Raw genomic sequence first — 13,210 nt, 5'->3', positions numbered from 1 at the left:
CCCACCCCTCCCCCTACTGTTACTTCTACAGTGTCCTTCACTCCTGACCTGGTGAGGAGACAGCTAACCAGACTCCAGTTTGGCAAAGCTGCAGGCCCCGGTGGTGTATTCCCCAGGGTGCTCAAAGCTTGTGCCTCCTCACGGTTGCCATATCTGAACGCCCTCTTCTTCTCTTCAGAATGGCCTTTATGTCCTTGGTGATCCATGGTTTATTGTTGGCATAACAGGTGATAGTCCGAGCTGGAACATTGCAGTCCACACAGAAGTTGATGTAGTTCGTGATGCACTCTGTAAGCCCATCAATGTCCTCTCCGTGGGGCTCACAGAGTGCAGGCCAGTCAGTCACCTCAAAGCAGGCCTGCAGTGCCTCATAAGCTTCCTACGACCACCTCCTCACAGTCCTTGTGGTCGTAGGCTTCCTCTTCACCAGAGGCACATAGCAGGGTTTGAGGTGAACCAGGTTGTGATCTGACCTGCCCAGAGGAGGGAGAGAAGTGGAGATGTATGCATCTTTAATGTTAGGATACATCAGGTCCCCTCTGGTAGGGCAGCTCACATACTGTTTGAAGGTTGGCAGAACTTTGTTCATGGTGACATGGTTAAAGTCTCCCGACATGATGATAAGGGCATTAGGATGTTGGGTCTGTAGTTTGGAGATGGTGGTGTGTATGATGCTGCAGGCAGATGTTGGATTTGCAGACGGAAGGATGTACAGGACTGCGGTGATGACGTGTGGGATCTCTCTAGGCAGCTGATATGGACAGAGTCCAACAGCTAGCATTTCAACATCCGGGCTACAGAGCTGTTCTTTAATGGTGATGTGACCGGGGTAACACCATCTGCTGTTAACTACAATGGCAAGCCCTCCTCCTTCTGCTTACCGCTCTTAGTGTCCCAATCGGCCCGGACGGTGTGAAAGCCCTCCATGGAGACAATCTGGTCCATAATGTCCTTGTGCAGCCATGTCTTGGTGAAACACATCAGACTGCACTCCCGGTACTCCGGCTGGCTCCGCGTTAGCTCGTCCATCTTGTTGTTAAGGGAACGCATGTTACCCATAACAACAGTGGGGAGACACCACTTAAATCCTCTCCTTTCAGTAAGCCTGTCTCGTCTTGATCCTCCATTCCCCTGATGTTGTTTTCCTCTTCTGCAACCTCGGCGTGTCTTTCTCCAGAGTTCGGGTGGAATTCCAGCTGGTCTGGCCACCACGCCGGTCGGCATTAGAGCCATCAGCTGTTCTCCGGAGTAAACAAAGCATGTCCGGGTGAGCGCGGCATGAAAACAACACGTAAAAAGCACGAAAACTCTCTGAAAACGACCTTGTAAGAGGGTTACCGTTTTTCTGTTTTTCTTGAAGAAAACAAGAGCAATCAAAAAAGCTAAAAGTATGAAAGTTTTAAAGTAAACCGTAGCATTGTAACTGCTGCATGCTGCCTTATGTGCATGTGCATTAAACTGAAGGGATATATATATATATATATATATATATATATATATATATATATATATATATATATATATATATATATATATATATACACACACACACACACACACACACATCTTTTCAGTGTTTTGTTCATTGATGCTTTTGTGAATGGTCCCTGTCAAATAAACTAAACAAACTAAAACATTACATTTCTGCAATCATTCATAACATTTGATAAACAATTTGTATTGGTACATTGTTACTAAGACTTGGAAGAGAATGATTGAAAATGAACAAAGCTACACTTTATCTGTTAGGCGTGGATCCATTTTAACAGCACTGTCACAGATAGCCAGAGATTCATATAAATGCTTTTACTTATGATATGCAGATTCAGATTATATGGAGGTTGAAAACAGCATTTTATTACGATCCTGGAAAATTACAGGGATAAAAGTAAGGGGCGACCTGTAGCTGTCCCACAAACCTCTATAAGAATGGAATGTGAACGTGTAGGTAACACAGATGTCGATAGATCTAAACAGCAATAGCTTAAGAAAGTGGTCTCTCCCTTACCTTAGAACATTTGCATTACTATGTCACCAAGAATGAGCATTTTCTAAAAACCAATCCCTGTCCAGGCAAGTTGTCAGGATTGTGGGTATATATTCAGGGGAGAAGATGAATTCCTTCTCTTGAGGCCTGGAACAGTTGCGACAAAAGTCACAATTGAGAGTTTTTTCACCTTTTTCAGCCATTTTAATCTTATAACCTACATATCTTGCCTTCCAATAGGTAAGCAAATTTACCTAGGTTACTTTTGAAACTTTTTATCTACATCTTCCAAACCACAACAAGGTAAGGTTCACATTTTAACTAACTCCTAATGAATGTTTTTATCATATATTCATCTCTTTGATTTATTTTACAAACTCTCCCTTGTTAACCACTTGCCATATGATTGTTCCTAAATATTTCAGAGAAAAATGAGACAAAAAAGGGTTTGTCCAGAAACAGAAGCTTTGAATTTCATTTCTTCTGGGAGGGATAAAGACACATTTTACAAAAGATATATCAACAAGGAGAAAGGTATGTTTGTTAAATTAGTATATCAGACTCTCTGGAATTTTCTGTGTTATACAGGTATAACATTTCAATTCAACCCTAGGACACCAACTTAGTATTACAGTATGTGATATATTGCCATGTAAGGTTTTGCCCAAAATGTTTTAAAGACATAGTTTGTCATGGTAGTGAATATTTATTTGCTTTCTTGTCTGTTTAGGTCAGGAGACTAATGCCAATGAAAAAAGCTAATAGGGTGATAAAGCAATGCATTCTCTTATGGCCTAGGTGTTAAATAACCACAGTAAGAGCCACATCAGAGCCACACTGGCTGCTTTTATTTAATTTAAAATATATTGGAATGCTTCTCAATCAGATGGTAATGTTTTGGAAGTTGCATTTTGATACATAGATATTCACTGACATTTTAAATAACTACAAGTTGATGATTTGCAATTATATAAATATAGCTACACTAATACATCTTAATCCAAAACATAAACTCACAATGCATATCATTACCTTGTTAAAATTGTAAAGAAACTGTGTTATTAATAAGATGTATAAATATACATAACCAAAGCATTCTGTCTCATTCTATTTATCAGGGTATGGAGTTTTTACCAGCAAAAACATTGAGCCAGGAGAATTCTTGCTTGAGTACAGTGGAAAACACATCACTGGCTCAGAAGGAGAGGCTCTGTTCAAGAAGTACTCAGATGCAAATGCAGCATTTTTGTATTTCTACTCCTTTCAGGGAAAGACTTGCTGGTAAGAAAATTTGGATTAAACTTTGAAATAAAAATAATCCAATGTTTAATATTGCTTACGATAAAAATATGATTTTCATGCAGTGTTGATGGCAGTAAGAATACTCAACTTGGAAGATTCATCAATGATGATCACATCAACCCAAATAGCAAGATTAAAATAGTAAGTATGAAGTCAAGTCCCCCTTTGTTTTATGTACAGTTTTTTAAACAGCATATATATCAATATTTCTGAAAATGATATGATTTCACATTAATCTTGTAGAGCTGACTGTTTAACAGATTAGTGCTGATTTTTGTGTCTGTGCTTATGTCACCAACAGGTAATGGATGAAAAGAAAAGTCCTCATCTGTGTGTGTTTGCAACTACTAAAATAAATGCAGGAGAAGAAATTGTGTATGACTATGGAGATCCTAACTGTCCATGGAGACATGTAAATATATTTATATTTCTTCTTTTTTCTTCCTCTCTCAGGGATCAGGTTTGTATTTCTTTGTTTGTTAATGTAAACTTTTTGCATGTGCATTAATCATTTTTCACAAATATTGGAAAATTTTTAGTCACAATGACAAATACATTTAGCATGTTAAGCACAATAGGAATATTAAGGATATTGTTATTATTTTTGTGTATTGTTGAAATTATATCGTACAGTTGTGATGACTAATCAAACCAGTAACATTAGTGAGGTTTTACACATGCTGTAGGTAGGCCTCAGATACTAATTTCAAAGGCATCTTTATTTTAAAACACTATGAATTGTTTTTTTTTAAATTCACATGTTTGATTTCATCCATTGTCATGTATTTCAGACTACCAAAGCTCCCTCCTCCAATGTACACATGGAAAAGAAGGTAAAGATATACCAACCACATATTTGTAATACAATCAGAAAACAGATGGGTTTGGCTGTCAGGGTTGCACACTATGCACCAGGTGTCAACTTCAGGTGTAAAATGTGTCAAACAATGGAAGCTTGTATAAAATATTATTACTTATGTAATTGTGTTTTAAATTACAGATCTATTTGTATGTAGAAAGATAGAATTTTCTGACATTTTGGATTACACTGTGGAAAAATTTTAAGTTTAGGCTTTATAGGATTTCCAGGGTGTGTGTATCTTCATTTGTGAGTAAAATGTAAAAGGAGAAGGTCGTATGGATGGGTATTATTTGTTGAAAACTTGTTAAAATCAAGTATTCCTTTCCTACTGGCCAAAAAAAGTGCTCTAACAATGGTTTTTTAGACAGAAGAAGTATTTTTTTTAAAAAATGAAACATTTTAGCAACAAAGAACCCATCCAGAGAACCTCATTAGTTTTGACCTGTATTATTGAGCTGTGTCAGGAAACATAATTGTGGGAGTTATTAATTATATACATTAGACTGAAAATTATCTTTTTTCCAATCTGGGGTTTTATCTCTGGTTTTTAAATTAGATTTTAAAGAAACTTACATTGGTATTATTACCATTGTGCCAATACTTATTATCTATTTTAAGTTGAAAGCCTGTTGGAATTAGGGCAGGCCTACAGGCCTGTTGTTGTGAGGCAAATGTGATTAATGGCTCTTCTGCTACAAAACTGTGACCTCCCCGATCAACACAAAGCAGTGGTATCAATGTTTTAAGTAAAAACATATGTTAGATTTTGTTCTGAATGACAAACAAAGTTGTCTAAGTTTAAGTCTAAGTCTGCATAACAGCCTGCCTAATATCTTTAAGTACTGACAAGATTTTGAGCCTCTCCTGGTATGGTTTCCCCTGGTCTTTCTTGTTAGTGTGGCTTTCAATAGCCATAGACTTATATAATGGTAAAAAAAAAAACTCTTTAAACATTAATTATACTTGAAAAGTCTTATCTAAAAAGGCAGATGGATGTTTACAGCTTTAGTACTGGTCTCTTATACAATTAAAGGCAACCATTGTGATTTCTGAATGTGAGAGCCTAACTGATCTTGAGTCCCACACTCAAGATGAATTATGGGAAATGAAATGGTAAAGAGGGGGGGATTAAATTACAATGCATGGAAGGTTTTATATAAAATGTGTAGTTGTGAATTTCTTACTATGTGCAATACTATAAATAATCTGTATTTTCTTATTCCAGATCAGATCAGAGCGGAAAAATGTTCCAGCAGAACAACAGCAAGCAGAAGAAAACCAAGGAGAAGATATGCATACAGTAAGTGTATTCAAGTCTCAATTGGGTTGTGTAAAATAACGTTTATTTACAGTATGACAATACTTTTCCTTGGCAGAGATTTGACTGTGAGGTTTAAATTTTTAATATACCTCACATTTAATATTACTCTCATGGACCAAATTTCAGTGATATGTTTTGTGCTTGTAAATCAGAATATGTAGTTGTAGTTTTTACACACTGTAAACCAAAATGTCTGAGAATTTTGTCTTTGTGTATCCGTAGAAAATATTTTATGTATTGGTATAAAAAGGATGTCAGTTTTATCTCTTAGCTGCTTCTTTATTGTTTAATTAATAATATATCTATAAACATTACCCAAAAATCGGTTTAAAACTCTACTTTGAGCTTCAGTTCCAGTATTTGTGTACCTTCATTTGTGAGTAAAATTACAAGAATTAGGTCCTCTGGATGGGTTCTTCTTTGTTGAAACTTTGTTGAAATCAAAGCCACTGCTTACAAGGCTGGGTTGATCAATAGCTCCACAGACTTAAGAGGTGTCTTAGAAAAGAGATGAAACATTTCAATAAAGACAAATGCATCCAGAGGACCTATTCAATTAGTTTTGACCTGAATTTTTGAGGTGTGTCAGGAATGTGTGAGAATCAGAATCAAGTTTAATCGCCAAGTAGGTTTGAACATACAAGGAATTTGACTTGGGGATGAATTTTTGAGGTGTGTCAGGAATGTGTGAGTTTGTTAATTTTATACATTAGACCATACGTTTTTTTTCCATGCAGGGGTTTTTATCTCTAATTTGTAAATGTTTGTTTTAAAGAAACTTACAATAGTATTATTTCCATTATGCCAATACTTATTTTCTGTTTCGAGCTGAAATCATGCTGGAATGGGAAGGGGGAGGGGTGGAGTGCAAACATGTTTGCAGGCCTGTTGTTCTGATGCAAATGTGATTAATGGCTGTGCTGCTACAGAACTGTGACCACCCCTTTCCTCACATAGAGGTGGTATCAATGTTCTAAGTAAAAACCTGTAATGAACTAAAAAAAATTATAAATGCTAGATATTAAACATTTCTTTAAACACAGCATGTCAGGGATCATGAATCAAGAAAACTTTGTTCTCACAATGTGTTACCATGATGAAACTACTTAGAATGTAAAGAAAAAATAAACACATTTCAAAGTAACGTTACATAATATATAGCAGACTTTACAGGGCATTTTTTTTACAGAAAATACAACTGATAATTACACAAAGCAGTCAAGCGGCCTAAATGGTATTTGGTAAATAGTATGTACTTTGATGTCTACCAATGTTTTTACAGGACCAACTCCATTCATCACATAGCAGTCCACAAATACCAGAAAAGATGGACATCTCACAGAGTGATGTATGCGTTTACCCAGAAATGACTGACACTCACCTGAGTCACATTCCAGAGGAATTATGCAGTGGTGAAATGGTAAGGATGCATGTTTTTTTATAAAATGTTCAGCTGTGCTTTTCTTGTTTGTTGCAATACTATGAATAATGTGTGTTTTTCAATTAAGACCCAGTCAGAGCAGAAAAATGTTCCAGGAGAACAACCAGAACAACACCAGGCAGAAAAAAACCAAGGACAAGATACACATACAGTAAGTGTTTTTCAATTCCCAGGTGAAAATATCCTCAATTGTGTCTACAATTACGTTTATTTACTGTATGACAATACTTATCATTGGCAGATATTTGACTGTAATGTATAAATTGCTCATGTTTATTGAATATGACTCTTGGGGACCAAAGTTCACTCATATTTTGTGCTTTCTAAATTTAAATATGTAGTTGCAGTTTTTCCACATTGTGAACCAACCTATGTGAGAATTTTATCTTTATGTGTAGATAGGAATTTGTGTCTGTATACAGGATTTGTGTACTGACTGCACTATTTGAGCAGAGCGTATCATGGTAACCACTGATGCACTTCTGTTTTGACTAAAGAGTACCCACTGAATAAGGGCATTTGGATAGACCCACAGCAGAATTTTAAATGCATATTTTAACTCATATCTGTAATTAGACAACACAAAAATTGTAACGTGTGAAAAAAATTGGAACTTATCAAATGTTTGTAGCTGGTCAAATTACTTTTTAGATACAAATCTTTATGGATGAATAAAAATAAAATTATCAGATGCTTTGGATTACCATGTGGAAAAATATATTTATACCTACACATTCTGATCAGTCAGTGGTACATGGAGAGAAATGTGAGAGATATTGCAAGAACCTGTTAAATACCAGCCTCCCTAATATCTTTGAATTCTTCCAATGTTTTCACAGGACATACTCTGTTCATCATATTCCAGTCCACAAACAACAGATGATACGGAGAGTATACTCAGCATTCACCCGGAAATGACTGGCACTCACCTGAGAGATTCATCAAGTCCAACTAAAGAAGAATTAACCTTGGATGAAATGGTAATAAGAGGGGTAAATTACAATGCATGAGTTGATTTATATAAAGAAATTAAGTTATGGATTTCATGTATGTAATATAATATTTTTGTGTTTTATTTTGTCAAGGCTGAGCCGGAAAATCTCAATTTCATGGAACTGTCAGATGAAGAACAACAAGCAGAAGTACCAATCAAAGTAGTGAACCAAAGAAAAGCAGTTTCAAATACTACAGAGATTATGGCTCTAAATACACATCACAGTAACCCTCGTTATCATAATGTTGAAGTGAAAATGTCCTCAAACACACCACAACAGCGGATATATGACAAGAAGAACTACTGCCTTTACTGTGAGAAACCTTATGTAAAAATTACAAGACATCTAAAGCAGAAGCATTCTGATAAAGTTGACGTTGCTAAAGCACTTGCACACAGCCAAGGATCAACCATGCGCAATCTTCTCCTGACAAAAGTAAGAAACATGGGAAACTACCATCATAATTGCACTGTTCTGTCTTCTGGAAAAGGACAGCTTGTACCAAAACGGCAGGCCACCGGTCCATCAACAGCAGAAGACTATCTACCTTGCAAGTTTTGTGTTGCTATGTATGTCAAAAAAGACCTGTGGAGACATCAAAAGCATTGCAAGCTACAAGTGAAAGAGGTTGGAATACTGAAAAGAAGAAAAGTTCAGGTTAGTTCTTCACTGATGTTGCCAATGAATGTTGCAATTTCCAGCGGACTAAAGCAACTTCTTGAACAGATGACATATGATGCTGTAACTCAAGTTGTGAAGTCTGATGTGCTAATCATTTCACTGGGAGAAAGGATGTTCCTCAAAAATGGAGAAGTTGGACGATACCAGGCAGACATCCGAAATAAGATGAGGGAACTTGCTAGACTTGTTCTTGAAGCAAGAAAAATGGACAACGACATCATCTATTTGAAGGACATGATCAACCCAAGAAAGTTTGACACAGTACTTGAAGCTGTCAAACAAATGACTGGGTTTGATCCCTCAACAAATACATTTTCCACTCCCTCAACTGCACTTAAACTGCGGCATTCCCTTGTGAAGGTGTCATCCATCTTGGAAGGAGATGCAATACGCCAAGAGGACATGGTCTTAAGAGAAAGAGTTAGGCATTTCAACAAATTAATTGAAATGGATTGGACAACACATGTATCATCCAATGCACTGAAAACCTTGTATCAAAAGAAATGGAACAACCCCATGGTGCTGCCTCTAACTGAGGATATCAAGAAGCTCCATCATCATCTGAAATGCCTTGAAGAGGTCAACAAAAAAGCTCTCATTGAACAGCCATCCAAAAAGTCATGGAGTGAGCTCTCTCAAATCACTTTGACACAGCTCATATTGTTTAATCGTCGTCGCGAGGGAGAAGTTTCTAGAATGAAACTTGAAACATACCTGCACAGAAACAAACGCAGTATGCAAGATGAAGTTCTGGCGAGTTTGTCACCTTTTGAGAAAAAATTATGTGAGAATCTCATCAGGGTAGAAGTACGGGGGAAAACGGGTCGCAAAGTGCCAGTGCTATTCCCAACAAATGTAAGAGAGTCTGTGGAACTTCTGATAAAAACAAGAGAAGACGTTAAGATTTCCCCAAGCAATCCCTACATTTTTGCCCGTCTTAATTATGGATCCCAGGAGAACATTCGTGGATGTGACAGCTTAAAACGTTATGCAGAAAGCTGTGGAGCTGAACACCCAGAAAATATAACATCCACCAAACTGAGAAAGCATGTTGCCACAGTGTCACAGCTTCTTGACCTACGAGTTCACGAGCTAGACCAGCTTGCAAACTTCCTGGGACACGATATAAATGTCCATAGGGTTTATTACCGACTACCTGAGGAAACTCTCCAAATGGCAAAAATTGGCAAATTTCTTTTTGCCCTAGAAGGTGGAATAAGCAAATTCAAAGGGAATTGCCTGGAAGACATAATGCCACAAAGCAACTGTAAGTACATTATTTTACTACTAAATTAAGTGTAAAAATACTTTATGTTCATGAATATTCATTATTATGTTGCAGCTCAAGAGGAGTATTCTGACTCAAATGCAGATTTCCAGTCTGTGCAGAGTACCACCACATGTCAAGAAGGCAAGATGTTAGGTTGCATGCAGTGTATAACACTAACAATGTAAATTACTTTCTTCAACTATAAATTGCCGTCTGTGTTATTTCAGCGCGACCAAATTCAGAACAAAAGGCATCCAATTCAACAAAAAAAATTGTTGGCAAGAAATCATTGCCATCAGTTAACATGGGTATGATATCGCTCTAAAAATTTCACTGCATGTAGTGAAGAATGTTAGGAAATAAATCACTTTCAACCACAACATTTTTCCCCTCTGTATTATTTAAGGACACTTGGAGGAAGCACATTCTGAAGGAGAGGCATCTACTTCACCAAAGAAAATCTGTGGCACAAAGAAACCGTCACTGCCATCAGTTCAAAACGGTATGTTAATATTTTCCACTGCATGTAATAATACATTCAAAAAAATGTCAAAATTTGACTTTCATGATCCTTTATCAATAATCTTATTATGTAGAAAATTCCAAACTTTTTTTACATTAATGTTGCATAACTGTTGGGTGATATAGGACCCCTTCTGCTTCTTTCACAAGCATTTTATACAATTTGGCTGTTTATTTTATTCCAAATGGACTGTTTCTGCTGCATCCTCACAAAAGACAACTTATCCAGTTTTGTTTAGTGAGGATTAAAATTTGGCACCTTTCCCTGCTGTTGATGTACCTAAAGCACGCAAATTGTTGGACCATAGGAAATCTAAGGGACTTAATTTAATAGAGTCTTAGTATTTATTGTCAGCTGACTTGGTAGCCGGGCCCCTAGGAATATTTTTTTGTGTGGATAAACAGGAAGTTTTTACCGTAATTTATATGTCTGCGTTGGACTATGGAGATCTTTTGTGGATCTCAATGTCTTAGGATGCTAGACTTCCTTTATCTTTCTTCTCTAAGGTTAAACACAAACTGAAAAATGCCAATACCCCTTTGCGATTTATATTCAGCGTGAAGGTGGCCTAAACTGTCTGGTGGAAGTAATTCCCACTGGATAACTTTCACTTACAAAGCAATTCATTGAATTCGGCAATCCTATACCTGTACTCCAATTGCACTGAGAAATTCCGACTAGTATAATTTTCACTCACAGTTTGCTTTTTTCTGTCCCTTGCCCAGACTGAGTTGGGCAAGAAGACTCTTGATCATTCAGCACACTCCTAATAGAACTTCATTAAAAAATTACAATTAGCTGAACCTTTCTTAATGAGTTCTTTTGGTTCAAAGCAGATTTTGAGGCTAATTAAATAAAAATGTACCTGGTTTTTTATAGTTTGTTGTTTTCTTTCAACAATATAACTTTTTCTTTATATAGTTATTGATGCCTCTTGGCCAGTACTATTGAAAAATATGTTATTTATCTCAATGGGACCATATCCTGGTTAAATAAAAATCAAATCAGTTCAATCAGTTATAAATATTGCCATATTTGTTCTTCCAGTACACTCAGAGGAAGAACCTCCTGGAGAAGGGGCAGCCATTTCTAAAAACAAAATGGGTGGCATTAATAAATCCTCATTGCAATCAATTCAAAAAGTTATGTTAAATCTTTGACTAAAGAAAAATGTACATATGTAATCTCATTACATTTGTTGACAAAATATGTCCCTTTTATTTATCCATACCTTTAGTAACTTTAATTATTTGTTTACAGGAAAATCCAGAAGGCCCTGGTCAAAGACGGAGGGAGAAATTGTCGAAAGCCATTTCAAAGACTTCCTGAAAGAAATGAAGACCCCTGGAAAAGTGCACTGTCAGAGATGCATAGATGGAAATCAGATTTTAAGGGATAATGACAGAGACTGGAAAGCTGTAAAATACTTTGTGTACAACAGGATAACAGCAAAGAGAAACAGGCTCCAAAAGTACTGAAGATTATACTGGACATTTTGAGCTTTAATGCTAGGAACCAAGGAACACAGTACACAGATTCAATTAAAAAAATTCCTTGTGAAAATTTGTCATTTTAGTACTGTAGGACTAAACATGTTTAAAGCTGTAAAGACAGATGCCAAATACTTGTAATAATAAAAAAGTAACAAAGTATCTTACTCCTCATCATTTACTAAAACTCAGCCTTTATATTGTGTAAAAAAAAGCCTTTTCGCAAATAAAGTATAGTGTTTTGTAGGTGTAGATTAGCTAATTTTTATTTTCACACAATTGGTAGAGTCATTGTCACGTCATGCTATCTAAAAGGGAACTTGTGTCATTGTGTACCAGCAAACAGCGGACTTCTATTATTCCACACAGGACAAGGTGATCTCTGTTTTTGGAATTTAAATCAATACATAAAATTTTTAAATTCAGGTTTAAAGCTATGGTTTATTTACTTTTCTGATTTTTAGTGCTTAATTTTAATACAAAGTTGAGCTAAAACACAAGAGAAGAAAAATAAGATCAAACTATGTTTCAAGAGACTTCCCTCTTAAGGAATTTGCATAATTGACCCTCTACAGCCTACAAGAGTCCTTTGGGCCACAACCCATTCATATTATAATGGAGTGTGTGTGTAAACGATATGTGTGAATAAGTTGTTAAATTATGCTTCATCCAGCAGAGGCAGTGCTGAGTATAGTCATTAACACTCACACACTTTCAGGTCCACTCTTTGCAAAAATTAAAAAAATGCAGGAAAGGGATTTAGATATGATTTGGGCCTGATTTAAAGCATGTCAAACAGGGGACCTGAAAAATGTCCCCTGTTTGATTTGTAGTCCCCTCTTTGTGACTGTGTAACCACGCCAAGGTCCACTGTTGTATAGGTGCGTAAGAACACACACACACACACACACACACACACACACACACACACACACACACACACACACACACAAACACACAAAACATAAAACATGAAGAAAAACAATAGCAAAAAGCAAAATGATGAAATTTGTATGTAGGAGCATTTAGCTTTAAGTAATTTTCTAACTTAGAATAAGCCTCACTTAGTTTATGATTGAATGATCACCATTAAGACAGGCAAATGATGTAACAGCATTGAAATAGATCTGGAGTGATGTTAGGGTACCTTAGAGCAAGGCCTACTACTAGCCGAGTGGCTACAATGAGCTAGCTTTAGCTGCTAAGGTACCAGCTCCTAATGGCTATGGCTCATGCCTGAGCTAACCCCAACTGCAGTTTAGACCCAACAAGCGCACGGTGTCACAGAGGGGTGGCTAATTTAACACAAAGACCGCTGCCCAATCCAATGAATGAGCA

General features: G+C 36.6%; 1 protein-coding gene and 1 long non-coding RNA gene across 2 annotated transcripts; both read left to right on the top strand.

Annotated features, from left to right (window-relative positions):
- Positions 1-1,943: 1,943 nt before the first annotated feature.
- On the top strand, positions 1,944-8,071 carry LOC118564814. Its single transcript, XM_036144001.1, has 10 exons — positions 1,944-2,521; positions 3,106-3,268; positions 3,352-3,430; positions 3,591-3,701; positions 4,081-4,122; positions 5,377-5,451; positions 6,755-6,892; positions 6,981-7,064; positions 7,753-7,893; positions 8,036-8,071. Exons 1-10 carry the CDS (start codon positions 2,419-2,421, stop codon positions 8,069-8,071), a joined length of 972 nt encoding a protein of 323 aa, XP_035999894.1. The 5' UTR covers positions 1,944-2,418.
- A 2,073-nt stretch (positions 8,072-10,144) lies between these two features.
- LOC118565043 lies at positions 10,145-11,989 on the top strand. Its single transcript, XR_004932138.1, has 3 exons — positions 10,145-10,167; positions 10,266-10,361; positions 11,643-11,989. It is a non-coding gene; the product is annotated as an uncharacterized LOC118565043 (long non-coding RNA).
- Positions 11,990-13,210: the final 1,221 nt, after the last annotated feature.

Source organism: Fundulus heteroclitus, chromosome 12, assembly GCF_011125445.2.
Source record: "Fundulus heteroclitus isolate FHET01 chromosome 12, MU-UCD_Fhet_4.1, whole genome shotgun sequence".
Lineage (NCBI taxonomy): Eukaryota > Metazoa > Chordata > Actinopteri > Cyprinodontiformes > Fundulidae > Fundulus > Fundulus heteroclitus.
This window is presented reverse-complemented; position numbering and strand designations above follow the sequence as displayed.

Coding starts and splice junctions, on each gene's coding strand:
- LOC118564814 (XM_036144001.1), top strand. CDS start 2,419: ATGAGACAAAAAAGGGTTTGTCCAGAAACAGAAGCTTTGAATTTCATT. Junction 3,431..3,590: donor CAAATAGCAAGATTAAAATA/GTAAGTATGAAG, acceptor TGTCACCAACAG/GTAATGGATGAAAAGAAAAG. Junction 4,123..5,376: donor ATGTACACATGGAAAAGAAG/GTAAAGATATAC, acceptor TTCTTATTCCAG/ATCAGATCAGAGCGGAAAAA.